At 34.3% G+C, this 13980-nt stretch overlaps 1 protein-coding gene and 1 pseudogene across 1 annotated transcript; both read right to left on the minus strand.

Moving 5' to 3' along the window:
- Positions 1-900: 900 nt before the first annotated feature.
- Positions 901-3638, minus strand: LOC132305482 (protein DETOXIFICATION 29-like). The gene is made up of 8 exons (XM_059803120.1): positions 3513-3638; positions 2846-3387; positions 2061-2147; positions 1888-1944; positions 1557-1795; positions 1296-1414; positions 1109-1195; positions 901-975 (listed from the first exon to the last, which is right to left on the minus strand). The coding sequence occupies exons 1-8, from the start codon at positions 3513-3515 to the stop codon at positions 901-903; spliced, it is 1209 nt and encodes a 402-aa protein (XP_059659103.1). The 5' UTR covers positions 3516-3638.
- A 1687-nt stretch (positions 3639-5325) lies between these two features.
- On the minus strand, positions 5326-10645 carry LOC132305483 (protein DETOXIFICATION 29-like; annotated as a pseudogene).
- Positions 10646-13980: the final 3335 nt, after the last annotated feature.

Genomic DNA, 13980 nt, shown 5'->3' on the forward strand with positions numbered 1-13980 from the left:
TTCAATTCCAGCTTTATAAAATTATACATCATTTCTTTCAATAAGCAAAAGTAATCAAAATGAAAAACATGAATTTATTCAATAATGGAAACACAACCAAAATGATACTTATATAAACTTTACAAATACAAAATCCGACTCCCTTGCAGAGTTGCACTTCATTTGGGAGAAAGGAAATTGACTTTATGATTTTCCACAGTTTGATCTCCCCCCTCCACCCTCCACTGTTTTTGTTTTTGTTTTTGGTGGTGTTTAATAGTGATATCCCAAAAAGGGAAGAAAAAAAATAGTTTTAAGGGAGTAAAACAGCATGCGTTGGTGCCCCACCAAAAAAGTAAATAAAATAAAGGCCTTACAATGAAGAGTTTCTTCTCTTCCCCACCAATATAAAATAAAAAAAATAAAATAAATGTCACTTGGTAAGTTGATTTATGTCACTTGCTGGTGAAAACTTCTGTTGCAATGCTTAGGTTCTGGTCCATGTATGGTTTTCCTGTAGTTAATGTGGGAAATCAATGTGTCCTTTTTTGGATCTTTTGCATATGTGTAATTTATGTCACTTGCTGGTGGTGATATTTTAGGTGATAAATATATGTGAATGAGTTTGTACTATTATGTATCCTATTGGATTTGGTAGGGTTGGAATTGGATGGGAATCTAGCCCTAATGATTTTAAACCCCAAAATTGATGTGTGAATATTATGGAACTACGAATTTAGAGCTTTTCAACTAGAGCTGAACTAGCAGTGAAATGCAAATTAAGAGGAAAAAAACGAGGCAGTAATAAGAGAATATGGATTTCTTTTTGTTGGCATTATATGAAACCCATTGATTTGAATAGTTCTTCACTTGCGATTGAGTGTTGGATGATTAATTCACCCTGCACTTTCTGGTCTCGGTTCAAATTTCTTCACCTTCCTTTTTGGCATCTGATTTGCCACTCCATTGTTTAATTCTGTCTCCAGCTATAGAAGCCTGCAATTGCAACAGTTTTAAAAGTGTTACTTTAGTTTAGATTATTGAAGTAATATCATCCAGTTGTTTGGATATATGGTTATGGTGACTAGCTTGTGTAAACTATATATGAAGTTTGCTTTTATGTACTTGCCTCTTTATTCCAGTTTGTTCTATAAATCATCCAGAACAAGAAGCAGGTCTGTAGGATTGTTCCTGACAGCATTCCATACCATATCCCCTGAAAAATGATCAACAATAAACAGTTAATTGGAAGCATTTTGATTAATATGTAGCATTAGCATTTTGAAATTTGGAGTTTAGCACGGTATTACTTGTACCTTGACACCCATGCCAAACTTGTACCCGGTTAGGAGACCCAAAGGAATACCGAATAGATAGTAGCATCCAATGTTCAGATATGCAACAATGGCTTGCCATCCTGCCCCTATTGCCACTCCTGTAACAATATGTTTGCTTATAAGTCTGTTGCCTATATCCCCAAAAATGCAGTATGAAGAAGATTACTTGAGATATTTAGAGAATCGAAGTATAGTTCTGCTATTTGCAGAAACAGCTACAGATGAAACACCGATAAATACCAGAAAGAGCAGGCTGAATATTGTTAATGACAATGCTGGCTCCTAGAAATGGCGTGAGCTCGAATACAAGTTGTTTTACTTCTGCATTATTTGAAAACAAATCTGGGTACTGCTTTTGGTTGATGATGAGAATGAGCGCGAGCAAGAGACCAAACAGAACCGCGGTTACTGAGACCACCACCACAGAGAATTTCGCTGTTCTTGGATGTGCCGCCCCTAGTTCATTCGACACTCTCACACTGCATATTTTAATCAAATTTCACATTTTTTCTGTTGTTTTCTTAGTTATAGAATTTATAAGATTGAAGGAGGTTTGTTTTTGCTACACAACCTTGAGGCTGCATTGAATCCAAAAGCTACCATGATTGTCCATCCCAGTATGTTCATGCTGCAAATTCAGCAAAGCATAAAAACATAAGCAATGTTATTGTGAAGCTTGTACTAGTTTCTGCTATAACCAACCTAGATTGTGTGTATATATATATCATGTGTATATCTGCTCACCATATGGATAAGGCGTCCACAGAAACTTCTGCATTCTTTAGATATCCGGCGAAGAGAATAAGTGCCATAAAATACCAATATTCTAGGCTGCAAAATTTTGAAAGCAGCAGTTAATTAAAAAATAGGTCAACATATCTAACCCAAAGTGTTTGGTGATTATAATAAGTTATCTTTAAAAATTACTACACAACCATGTGATACCATCCATGTAGGGTGCAGAAAGGCATCAACTATGCCCCATGAAATTTATTGGATAGACCTTAAAATGGACCCAAACCTTTTTCTGTTCCATTTTTTATTTTTATTTTATTTTTATTTTTTTATTTCTTTTGTGTGTGTGTGTAATATGACGTGCATATCCAATACTTTAGATTCGGAATCGAATGCTCCTCCCTTCTTCTTTGAGAATAGAAAAGATACACGGCCAAGCTAAATGCTCTTGGTAATGGGTGAGCACTTGATCTCATTATTGTCTTTAAATAATGGATGTTGGTGTTGCATATGTTTGGAGAAATAGTTGAAAACATGTTGGCCACATCTATTTGTTTCTAAATTTGTTCCACAAGAGAGCAGGTATATCCTAACACCTAACCAAACCCTATCATCCTAATAAAAAAATAAATAAATAAATTGTACATTTTGTTATGTTTGGTCGTACCGAATTGATTTTTGAATTTGAGATTGAAAAAAATTTAATACAAATTTTAAATTAAACTTCTACCGATCCCAAACCCAAAACTCCAATTCATGCTCCAAACAATTGGTTTAGGGTTCAGGAGTCTCACCATAGCATTACAGCAGATGCAAGGGACAACCTAACAAATCCCCAGAGGTTCTGAAAGGCCTTCCATGAAAACCCACTCCAAGCTCCACCACACGACCCACTGAACACATACAGCAGCTGAGCCGCCACTATGAACCACCACGACGCGTTCAGCACCACCGCTGCTCCTGCCAGCCCCCACCCCAGCTTCAGCATCAGTAACCAGCTGAAGAAGCAGTGCAGAACCAGTGCCACCGCGGATATCACCGCCATCACCATGAACTTGCTCTGCGCCTGCAAGAACTTGGCGAGCGGAAAGATCATCGCGTATGCAAAGAGCTGTGGAATCATCCACACCGCGAATGTCCCCGTTGCATTTGATATCTCGGCTGTCTGGCCGATGAGTATCAAAACCGGAGCTGAGAATATGTATAGAAACATGATCACTAGCGCTGTGGAGGTGAGAATGATCCATGATCTTTGCATGTAGATCCCTAGCATATCGAGCTGCCCAGCTCCGAAAGCTTGTCCACAAAGCGTTTCTAGTGCACTTCCCATCCCCAACTGTTTGAAACAACAACTTTAACGTTAATTATTGTCTATTATAAGTTGTTAGAGAGCGTGTAACTTAATTATTAATGTATTGAATACTATAACAAACATTGTAAAGGGTGTGTTAGATATTGTACCATGATGCCGAAAGAGAATCCGGCAATGACGGAGTTTTCAACGGAGACGGCAGCAAGTTCGATGGTTCCGACATGGCCGGCGAGGACTTGAGTTACGGCGCCGAGAGAGTATTGGCAAATGGATGTGAAGATGGCCGGACCGGCTAGGTACCATAGCTTTTTGGACTCTGTAACAAATTCTCTGATGAAATCTTGAACTCCGTTGATGTCGGCTTCATCAGCGGGGGTGGGTGAAGGGAAAGAAGGTTCTGTTGCTCCCAGACGGCTCTCCGGATGATCTAGGTAATGGTCATCGTCTATGATGGATAGAAGTGGTTGCTTAGCACCATCCATGAGAGAGAGATTTTGTTTGTTAAGTGAGAAAATGAGATGTGTCTGGATAGCTGTTGCTCATTTAAATAATTATTGACGTTACTATAAATAATACACATGCTTAATTTATTTGATGACCAGCTCGAATGTGGGCCTATGGATTTGATTATCTCCACGTTTGTTACTAATTACTACATAGTCCTGATGGAAAATTTTCATTCCATCACACACTTCAATTAATTTTTTTTTTTTTTAAAGTATACATAATAATGTATGTGAGCATTTATCATATTAGTGGTAACACATTGTTGGAATGGGAGTAAATACAATGGCTACTAATAAACACCAGGCAAAACACATTATGACATCTTTGTGGTATAACTTTTATTATTATTTGAGTCAGCTTTGATCATGGTCGGAAAGTAAAGATGTTCTTCATCAATTATTGGTACCATGTCTTGTCTACTTTCCCGATTTAACTATGTCTTTGGAAGATGTTTCTTCAGATTATATATATAGGCCGGTATTGCATGTGCTTCACCAGTTAAGTACACGTACAAAAGTCATACGTATAGAAAAATTATTATAGTGCTCTGGACTCATTAGTAGTTAACAGGTAAGTACACGTACGGGGTCAATTTTATTTAACTTTTTATTTGTATGTCAATTAATTAATAATTCATCAAAACCGAAAAATGCACATGAATTGACCAGCCATTTCGCTATTTCCCACGTTATATCATTTCTTTTCTTTTACTGTTGAGAGCGAGCACCAAACCTAAACCATTAAAAAAAAAAAAGTTTTTCACGAAGTGCTTTACACCTTGTTAAAGGATTGCATCTATTAACAGCTCTCAGTGTGCGTCGTAAATTGTTTTTAACGGTGTGATGGGTCAGTTTTAACATTAACTACACATGGTGCACATGTCCATTGTTAAAAGGTTATGTTGTTAAAATTGATTTCCCTTGTCCTTTTAATTTATGTCATTTGCTGGTGGTGATTCAAATTAAATAGCTTAACTTGGTTAAAAAAATGAGTTACTATTGTGATATATATTTTTTTGATAATCGGATGTTCGGGATTAGAATTATCTGACTAATCCACTGGATTCGTGCAAGGCGTCCACACAGATCAAGTAAAGCTCGAACATATCTGCGTGTATGGCTCCTAAGAAATTATAATTTGTACTTAGAGGAATTGATCATGAGACCTGATACTTCATAAGGCACTAAAGTCCAAATCTTTTCGAATTAGGCCAATCCCTTGGATTGTGATTCATTGATATTACATTTGTCGTACTTGACTATTTCATACCCCAAAATTGATTTGTGGAAACTATGAATTTAGAGCTTTCCAACTAGAGTTGAACTACCAGTGAAATGCAAATGAAGAGGAAAAAAAAAAAAAAATGAGGCAGTATTAATTAAGAGAATTTTGATTTCTTTATGATGGCATAACATGAATCCCATTGATTTGAATAGTTCTTCTCTGCGCACTTTCTCAAATTTCTTCAACGTTTTGAGAATCTGATTCACCTCTCCATTGTTTAATTCTGTCTCCAGCTATAGAAGCCTGCATTTGGCAACAGTTTAAAAGTGTTACTTTAGTAAATAAATCATTGCATTTCACAATTAGCGTTAATCATAGTTTATTGAAATAATTAATCTCATCAGTTGTTTGGATATGCTTCTTCTGTCCCACTTTAAATGTTTGGATATACTCCCTCTATCCCAGTTGTGAGTCACGGTTCCGAAACCGACATTTAAAGTGGGACAGAGGTAGTATATGGTTATGGTGACTAGCTTGTGTAAACTACCATATATGAAGTTTGCTTTTATGTACTTGCCTCTTTATTCCAGTTTGTTCTATAAATCATCCCGAACAAGAAGCAGGTCTGTAGGACTGTACCTGACAGCATCCCATACCATATCCCCTGAAAATTATCAACCATAAACAATTTATAGGAAGCATTTTGAAATCCGGAGTTTAGGCCCCAGTGCCCTGTGAAGTATCAGGTTTTAGGATAGATTCCCGGTTATTGAAAAAAAAAAAATATCTGGAGTTTAGCAGTGTATGACTTATACCTTGACACCCATGCCGAACTTGTATCCAGTTAAAAGACCTAAAGGAATACCGAATAGATAGTAGCAGCCAATGTTCACATACGCAACAATGGCTTGCCATCCTGCCCCTATTGCCACTCCTGCAACAATACTTTCACTTTAGACACTCCGATAATCGAAAAATGGTTCAGCTATTTGGACAAGCCACTACAAATGAAACCCTAATAAATACCAGAAAGAGCAGGCTGAATATTGTTGATGACAATGCTGGCTGCTAGCAATTGCGTGAGCTCGAATACAAGTTGTTTTACTTCTGCATTATTTGAAAATAAAGCTGGGTACCGGTTTTTGTTGATGATGAGAATGAGCGCGAGCAAGAGACCAAATAGAATTGCGGTTACTGAGACCACCACTATGGTGAATTTTGCGGTTCTTGGATGTGCTACCCCTAGTTCATTTGACACTCTCACACTGCATGAAGTACATTACATTCAATCAAATTTCACATTTCTTTTGTTATTTTCTTAGTTATAAAAAGTTAAGATTGAAGGAGGTTTGATTTTGCTACACAACCTTGTGGCTGCATTGAATCCAAAAGCTACCATGATTGTCCATCCCAATATGTTCATGCTGTAAATTCAGCATTGCATAAAACTTTAGATTGTGTGTGTGTGAGTGTGTATATATATATATATGTATGTATGTATATCTGCTCACCATATGGATAAGGCATCCACAGAAACTTCTGCATTCTTTAGATATCTGGCAAAGAGAATCAGTGCTATAAAATACCAAAATTCTAAGCTGCAAAATTTTGAAAGCAGTTAATTAAAAATAGGTCTACATATCTATATATAACCCAAAGTGTTACGTGATTATAATAAGTTATCTTAAAAAATTATTACACAACCATGTGATACCATACATGTAGGGTACAGAAAACATCTATTATATTATTGAAGATGCAAGATATCGTGATCTGTATTAGGAAACTATTCTCTTACACTTCACACAATCTCCTTTTTTCATTTCTCTAACTTTTATTTATAGAAGTATACATTTGCCCTAGGAACACTCCCAAAACTCTCAAACCTGGGCCTACCTTTATTGGATCTTATCTTTGGGCCGCAGTGAATGGAAGGCCCCTTTTTGATGCTGAGGGGATTGGGCTTGGAGGCAGCCCAATGATGCTCTGGACTGAGTGGACCGGCCCAAAGATGGCCCAATCCACTTTCTGGTCTTTCAATTATGCCCCCATGAAATTTATTAGATAGACCTTAAAATGGACCCAATTCTTTTTCTAAGAGAATAAGTGCCATAAAATACCAAAATTCTAAGCTTCAAAATTTTGAAATAAATGTATTAAAAAAGGTAAAGTGTAAAAAAATCTCTTGAACTATTGTCTTTTTGCAAATAACTCCCATGAACTACAAAATGCCTCTTGAACTATTAATTTGTTGTAATTAAAGACAAACTCATCACAAAAGACTATTTTATCCTTTCTTATTAAATTTGTCATTCTTTAATAAACTATTTTTATTATAATTTCTCTTATCTAAATATTAATTATACCAATTACCTTAATTTTATTGTTAGTATCAAATTTATCATAAAAATGAAAAAAAAAAAGATTTTAATTACCATTTTCTAAAATGATTAACTTATTATTAAAATTGTACTATTTATAATAAAACTTATTATACTCAATTTAAACTTTTTTAACTTAAAAATAAATATTTTCTTTTTCATACAATATATTTAAAAAATGAAAATTAATTAGTTAAATAAAAAATATCTTTTTTCATGCAATATATTCATGAAAAATTAAGAAATTACTTAAATTTTTTTACAATTTTCTACTTAAGATTTTTATTTAAATGATTAATTAAAAAATTAAAAGTAAATTTATTCAAATTTTATGAAGGATATGTCATTAAATTAGTATAAATATTTTTCTTAGTTTATTTCAATAAGAAAAATTTATAAGTGCAATTGAATAAAAAAAAGCTATTATAGTCATTTAATTAAAAAAAATTTAAATATTTTATAACAAAATGTGATAATTTAAAAAATTTTATGTAGATAATATAAAATAAAAGAGTTACTATTTTAGGACGGTTTCTACCTTTACCCTATTAAAAATCTAAGCAAGGCATAATAAATGAGTGGGAGCGCATTTATTAAATTCATTGTCACGGTGTCTGCTGCATGGATTAGAAATCATTACAAAACCACATAGCTGCAGGTACACAGCCACGTGAAACAACTTTATGTGAAGTGCCATACCCCCATGAATTTTTTTTGATTAGACTCTAAAATGGACCCAGACATTATATATATATATACATATATATATATATATATATATATATATATACTCCATTTAAGAGTCTAATCAAATAAATAAATATATATATATATATATATATTTTCCGAAACAATGCTTTAGGAAAGTTTTGAACCAGCTAGGCTATAGTTTTTTCTAAAACTTTATTTTGATAATGTGATCAGGGAATGTAACATGTTTAATCCCTATGCTGTCTCGGGATTTTTAATTTTTTGAATTTATTGAATAGGATATTAGGTTGTTAGGTCTGAATAATATTATTCTAAAAGTTAATCGTGTTACACATTCAGAGTAATTATATTATGTGAGCCAAAAAGTCAACCGAATAAGAGCACCTCAATTGTTGATGTTGATGGGAAGCCTTTAGCCCTTAGGATGTTAGATAATTTCAATTTTTTATTTTTTTAAGTGCAAATGATATTTATTAATATTTATGAGGATAATATCAGTCTCTAGTCAATTAAAATTACTGAGCTGGCTGGTCCGATCCTATGGTTACTTTTTTTTTTTAATCTTTAAATGATGGATGTTGTTGCATATGTAGTAGGCACTGATGTAGAATGGGTTTATTGTATTTTACCCCTTTAAATTTGTATTTTTTTATATTTATATTCATAAAAAGTTTTAAAATTGCCTTCACTAAAATTATGAAAATATTTCTCGATACAAAATTTTCTTCCCTTAGATGAATTTTTAGATCCGTCCTTATACATATGGGCCCAAAAATATTTGTAATAAAATACTAAAATAGGGCGTGTCACCAAAGGCAAGACACCACGTTAATAATTATTTGTTGTAAAAATGGTTGCCCAAACGCTTATTTGTTTCTAATATGTTCTCTAACACCTAACCTCGTCGTCCAATCTAGTCAAATGAAAATGGTTGTCTGAACAATTGGTTTAGGAGTCTCACCAGAGCATTACAGCAGATGCAATGGACAACCTAACAAATCCCCAGATGTTCTGAAAGGCCTTCCATGAAAACCCACTCCAAGCTCCCCCACACGACCCACTGAACACTTACAGCAGCTGAGCCGCCACTATGAACCACCACGACGAGTTCAGCACCACCGCCGCACCCACCAGCCCCCACCCCAGCTTCAGCATCAACAACCAACTGAAGAAGCAGTGCAGCACCAGCGCCGCCGCGGCTATCACGGCCAACGCCACGAACTTGCTCTGCGCCTGTAAGAATTTGGCGAGCGGAAAGTTCATCGCGTACGCAAAGAGCTGTGGAATCATCCACACCGCGAATCTCCCCGCCGCTTTTGATATATCAGCTGGCTGTCCGATGAGTATCAAAATCGGAGCTGCGAATATATATAAAAACATGATTATTAGGGCTGTGGCGTTGAGAATGACCCATGATCTTTGCATGTAGATCCCTAGCATATCCAGCTGTCCAGCTCTGAATGCTTGTCCACAAAGCGTCTCTAGTGCACTTCCCATCCCCAACTGTTTGAAACAAAAATTTAAACGTTAATATATTATTGTGTATATTTTAAGTTGTTAGAGAATGTGTAACTTAATTATTTATATTTTTTTTATAAAATATAATTCTGAAGGGTGTGTTAGAACTTGGATATTGTACCAAGAGGCCGAAAGAGAATCCGGCAATGACGGAGTTTTCAACTGAGACGGCAGCGAGTTCAATGGTTCCGACATGGCCGGCGAGGAGTTGAGTTACGGCACCTAGAGAGTATCGGCAAATGGATGTGAAGATGGCCGGACCAGCTAGGCACCAGAGGTTTTTTGACTCGACAGCAAATTCTCTGATGAAATCTTGAACTCCGGTGACGGGTTTGATGTCGGCTTCATCAGCGGCGAAGGATGAAGTGAGAGAAGGTTCTGATGCACTCGGAGGGCTCTCTGTATGATCTGGGTAATGGTCATCTTCTATGGTGGTTAGAAGTGGTTGCTTGGTACTATCCATGAGAGAGAGAGAGAAATTTTGTTTGTTAATGAGAAAATGAAGCTCATCTAAATATTTATTGAGCTAGGTTACCAAATGCTAATAAATACTCCTTCGGGCCCACAAAAAAATTGTTCTTTTTAAGAATTTAATTTTTAAAAAATGTGTAGTTTTTATTATTATTTTTTAATTTTTATTATAGTGGTACTGGGTCAATCTTTTTCTTTTATAACTTGAAAAAAATGAGGATAAATTAAGAATATTATTTTAGAATGGGATAATTATTTTGGAACATTCAAAAGTGAAATGTTGGAATTTTTTTTTTTTTTTTTTTTTTTTTGACGAGTAGAACATGTGCTGCAGATGACTGGTCCCAATGTGGCCCTATGGATCGATTTTATTGCCAAGCTTGCCAAGTTTTCCATGTTTATTACAAATAATGCTTAGTCATCTTATTGGAAAAGAATAATAATTACTCCAAAATTAAGATATATTCAACTATTTTATGTGAATAGAAATGATATAATCATGACATCGTTATGATAACGTTATTCCTTACTCGTATAATTAATTTTAATCGAATGTGTTCGACTTTTGAACTCTGTATCATTATTAATTGATATAGATAATATATACACTCTGTATCATTATTAATTGATGTACAAGATGTGCATACGCTATTAGCATAATAGAAAATTATCTTAGTGGGAATAAGCGTGTTTGTGGTGGAAATTATGTAAAAGCAAAGGTGTGGGGCTGTTTGGCAAACTGATGCTCAAATAAAGCTAATGAAAGCTTCCATGTTGATGCTAGGATTCAAGGGCAGGTTCATGAATTGTCAATGGAATAAGTTAATATTTTTTTGGATAAACTAATTTTAATAATAGTAATATATATATATATATATATTTTAACGGGACTAAAATTGACTATAATAAAAAAAGTGATATGTATTCATAATAGCCATCTGTAAAAAGTATGAACTATCTCCTACTTCATAAGTAACCTAAAACCCTTAATGGAAACCAACCTCTTATTAATCAATGCAATTAATTAAATAATCTGACCAGACCTCTATTTTTATAATTAATGGGTCCATCAATCAACTTGTCTAGATTCAAGTAAATTTCCAGATTTACCAACTTCTTATAAATCTATGCAATTAATTAGAAAATCTGACCAAACCATTATTCTTACAATTAGTTGGTTCATCAATCAAACTTGTATAGATTTAGAGCAACCCCAGCGCGAGCTTATAGTGTACACATGTTGAGATATAGTTTACAATTGCTTTCCTACGCACATTACACACAAGTGGGGCCATGCAATATTACACACTCCATACTCCACAACTAAAGAATGGAGTAGAGCCTGGCAGTGCGTTGTCGACGCAACAGGCGTGGTGGGTCATTGTGTAGGACTTTGTGTGTGATAATAATATAAAATGAAAAAGTGATATTGTGTGATGATGTGTAAAATAAATATTGTATGTGTATTGGATTAATAAATTAATGTAAAGATAGTCAAATTTTAATTAATTGAAAAAAGTTATTTTTTCTAAATAAATAAAAAGAGTCATTTAATTTGCACAAACAGAATAAATCCGTTAGGAAAAAGACAAACATAATATAGCCGTTAGAATAAGACAAACAAAATATAGTCGTTAGGAAAAAGACAAACATAATATAGCTGTTGAGAAAAAACAAATAAAATATAGCAGTTTGTAATATTACATATTCTCTCTAAATACCACTACATTTCTATAAAAAAATTTCATCATTTATCAGTTAGTTATCTTTCTCTTTCTCAATCTTCCTTTCAATTTTTTCTGACGAAATTTTCTTCTTTGAACACTCCATGGATCAACGACCTCCATTACCCCTATTGCAAAACTCTGAAGTACAACCACAATTCAATTATGATTTTTACTCTTCAGGATTTTACCAATCCGAAAACCTATCTCAATCTCAATTCTCTCCTTTCCAAAACCCACCACATTCCTTATACCAATCTCATCCCCAATACTTACCTTCTTCCCAATACCAATCTCTTTCTCAATACTTACCTTCTTCCCAATACCAATCTCATTCTCAATACCCATTTCCTCCCCAATACCCACCTCCTATCCAATCTCGACCTCCTTCCCAATATACATCTCAATCTGAACCTTCTCAATCCATGTCTAATTCAAAGAAAGATAGGAAAAATTGGTCCACTCAAGAAGATGAAGCGTTATGCAAAGCGTGGGTTAATATTGGGGAAAATCCAATAACAAGTGCAGATCAACAAAGTGGCACATATTGGGGACGTATCCATGCTGATTTCAAACGCCAAATGGGCGACATGGAGAAGAACCGACAACAGTCAGGTTTGTCGAATCGATTCACAATAATTAAGCGAGTAGTCAGCAAATTTAGTGGATACCACCAACAGATCCAAAACCAATGTCGAAGTTGATACGACGTTGAAGATGTCGTAAGTTTCTTACTTTGTAATAAATTTCTTACTGTCTAAATTTCCTTAAAAATAAATATTTATTTTAATTGACAATCTATCTAAATATAGTTTTTGTTTAATTTTTATAGCACATGGCAACAAAAGCACTGTATGAAGATGAAGAAGGGGAGCCATTTAAGTTGGAGCACTGTTGGAATTTTCTTCGGAAATCTTCAAAATGGCTCCAAAATTGCAATACAATGAAAAAACAATAAACACCAAACACAAATAAGAGAGTTATAGATCTTGATATGAATGAGCCTGGAGATTGTTACGAAACAGTTCCATCAACACCAGATTCAATCCCAACTAATTCATCTACTCAGTCAACTCCTGCAGTATCAACACCAGGTTCGGTCGGTAAACCTTGGCGATGATGACTCACCCGCCATTGACGAAAGTTCACGTGACACTTCACGACCTATTGGACAAAAAACTGCCAAGAAGGGTCGTAAAAGTAAAGATAAGGTACAAAATGACTTATTTCTTACATCATTTCAAAGATTTGCTGAGCAAAATAAGTTGATGGATAACTTAGCACTCGAATCTCGTACTTTAAAAATGAAATCGAAATTCAATTTGGGCATGGAGCAAGAACGGACACGGCGATTGGAGCTTGAGCTGCAAAAAGAAATGAAATTAAAAGAGCTTGAGGCGCAAAGAGAAATGAAGATGATAAAGATTAAGCGGGAGCAAGTTCTTTGGGAAAGACAAATGATGGAAAAAAATCCAAATGATGCTGCAACACCGGCGACGAATGCATGAATCGAGGATCGACAAAATGAAATTATGGCACGTTATGCAAAAAGGGGCAATTAATTGTAATGTTACTATATTTTTTTTTTCATGTGTGGAAGTATTAATGTATTTTTTTTTCCTAAGTTGTATTGTTTTATTTTATTTGTAGAAAGTTATGTAATGCACTTTTTTTTATTTTATATTTTTATATATATATATATATATATGTAATATTATTGTTTTTTAATATATATATATATATATATATATATTTAAAATCTTGTATCTGAATCAGAGTAAACAATTATAGCCATTAGTATTATACTTTGAGAATAAAACTATTGGAAAAAAAAATAATAATAAAAAAATTTATTTTATTATTTTAAAAATAATAATATAATAAAGTGTACAATGAAAAAATGAGTACACAATAGGAATTTGGAGCTTTCAAAATAAGTGTACAATCAATTACTGATGTGGCTGTACACTTTACATAAAGTTGCTGATGTGGCTATACATTTTATATAAAGTGTAGAATGGGAAAAAAAACCCATGCGCTGGGTTGCTCTTAAGTAGATCCAAAATTCTTGAGATCGTTCC

Source organism: Cornus florida, unplaced genomic scaffold, assembly GCF_030987335.1.
Source record: "Cornus florida cultivar Cherokee Brave unplaced genomic scaffold, ASM3098733v1 CherokeeBrave_3.0.0_Hap2_Chr04, whole genome shotgun sequence".
Classification (NCBI taxonomy): domain Eukaryota; kingdom Viridiplantae; phylum Streptophyta; class Magnoliopsida; order Cornales; family Cornaceae; genus Cornus; species Cornus florida.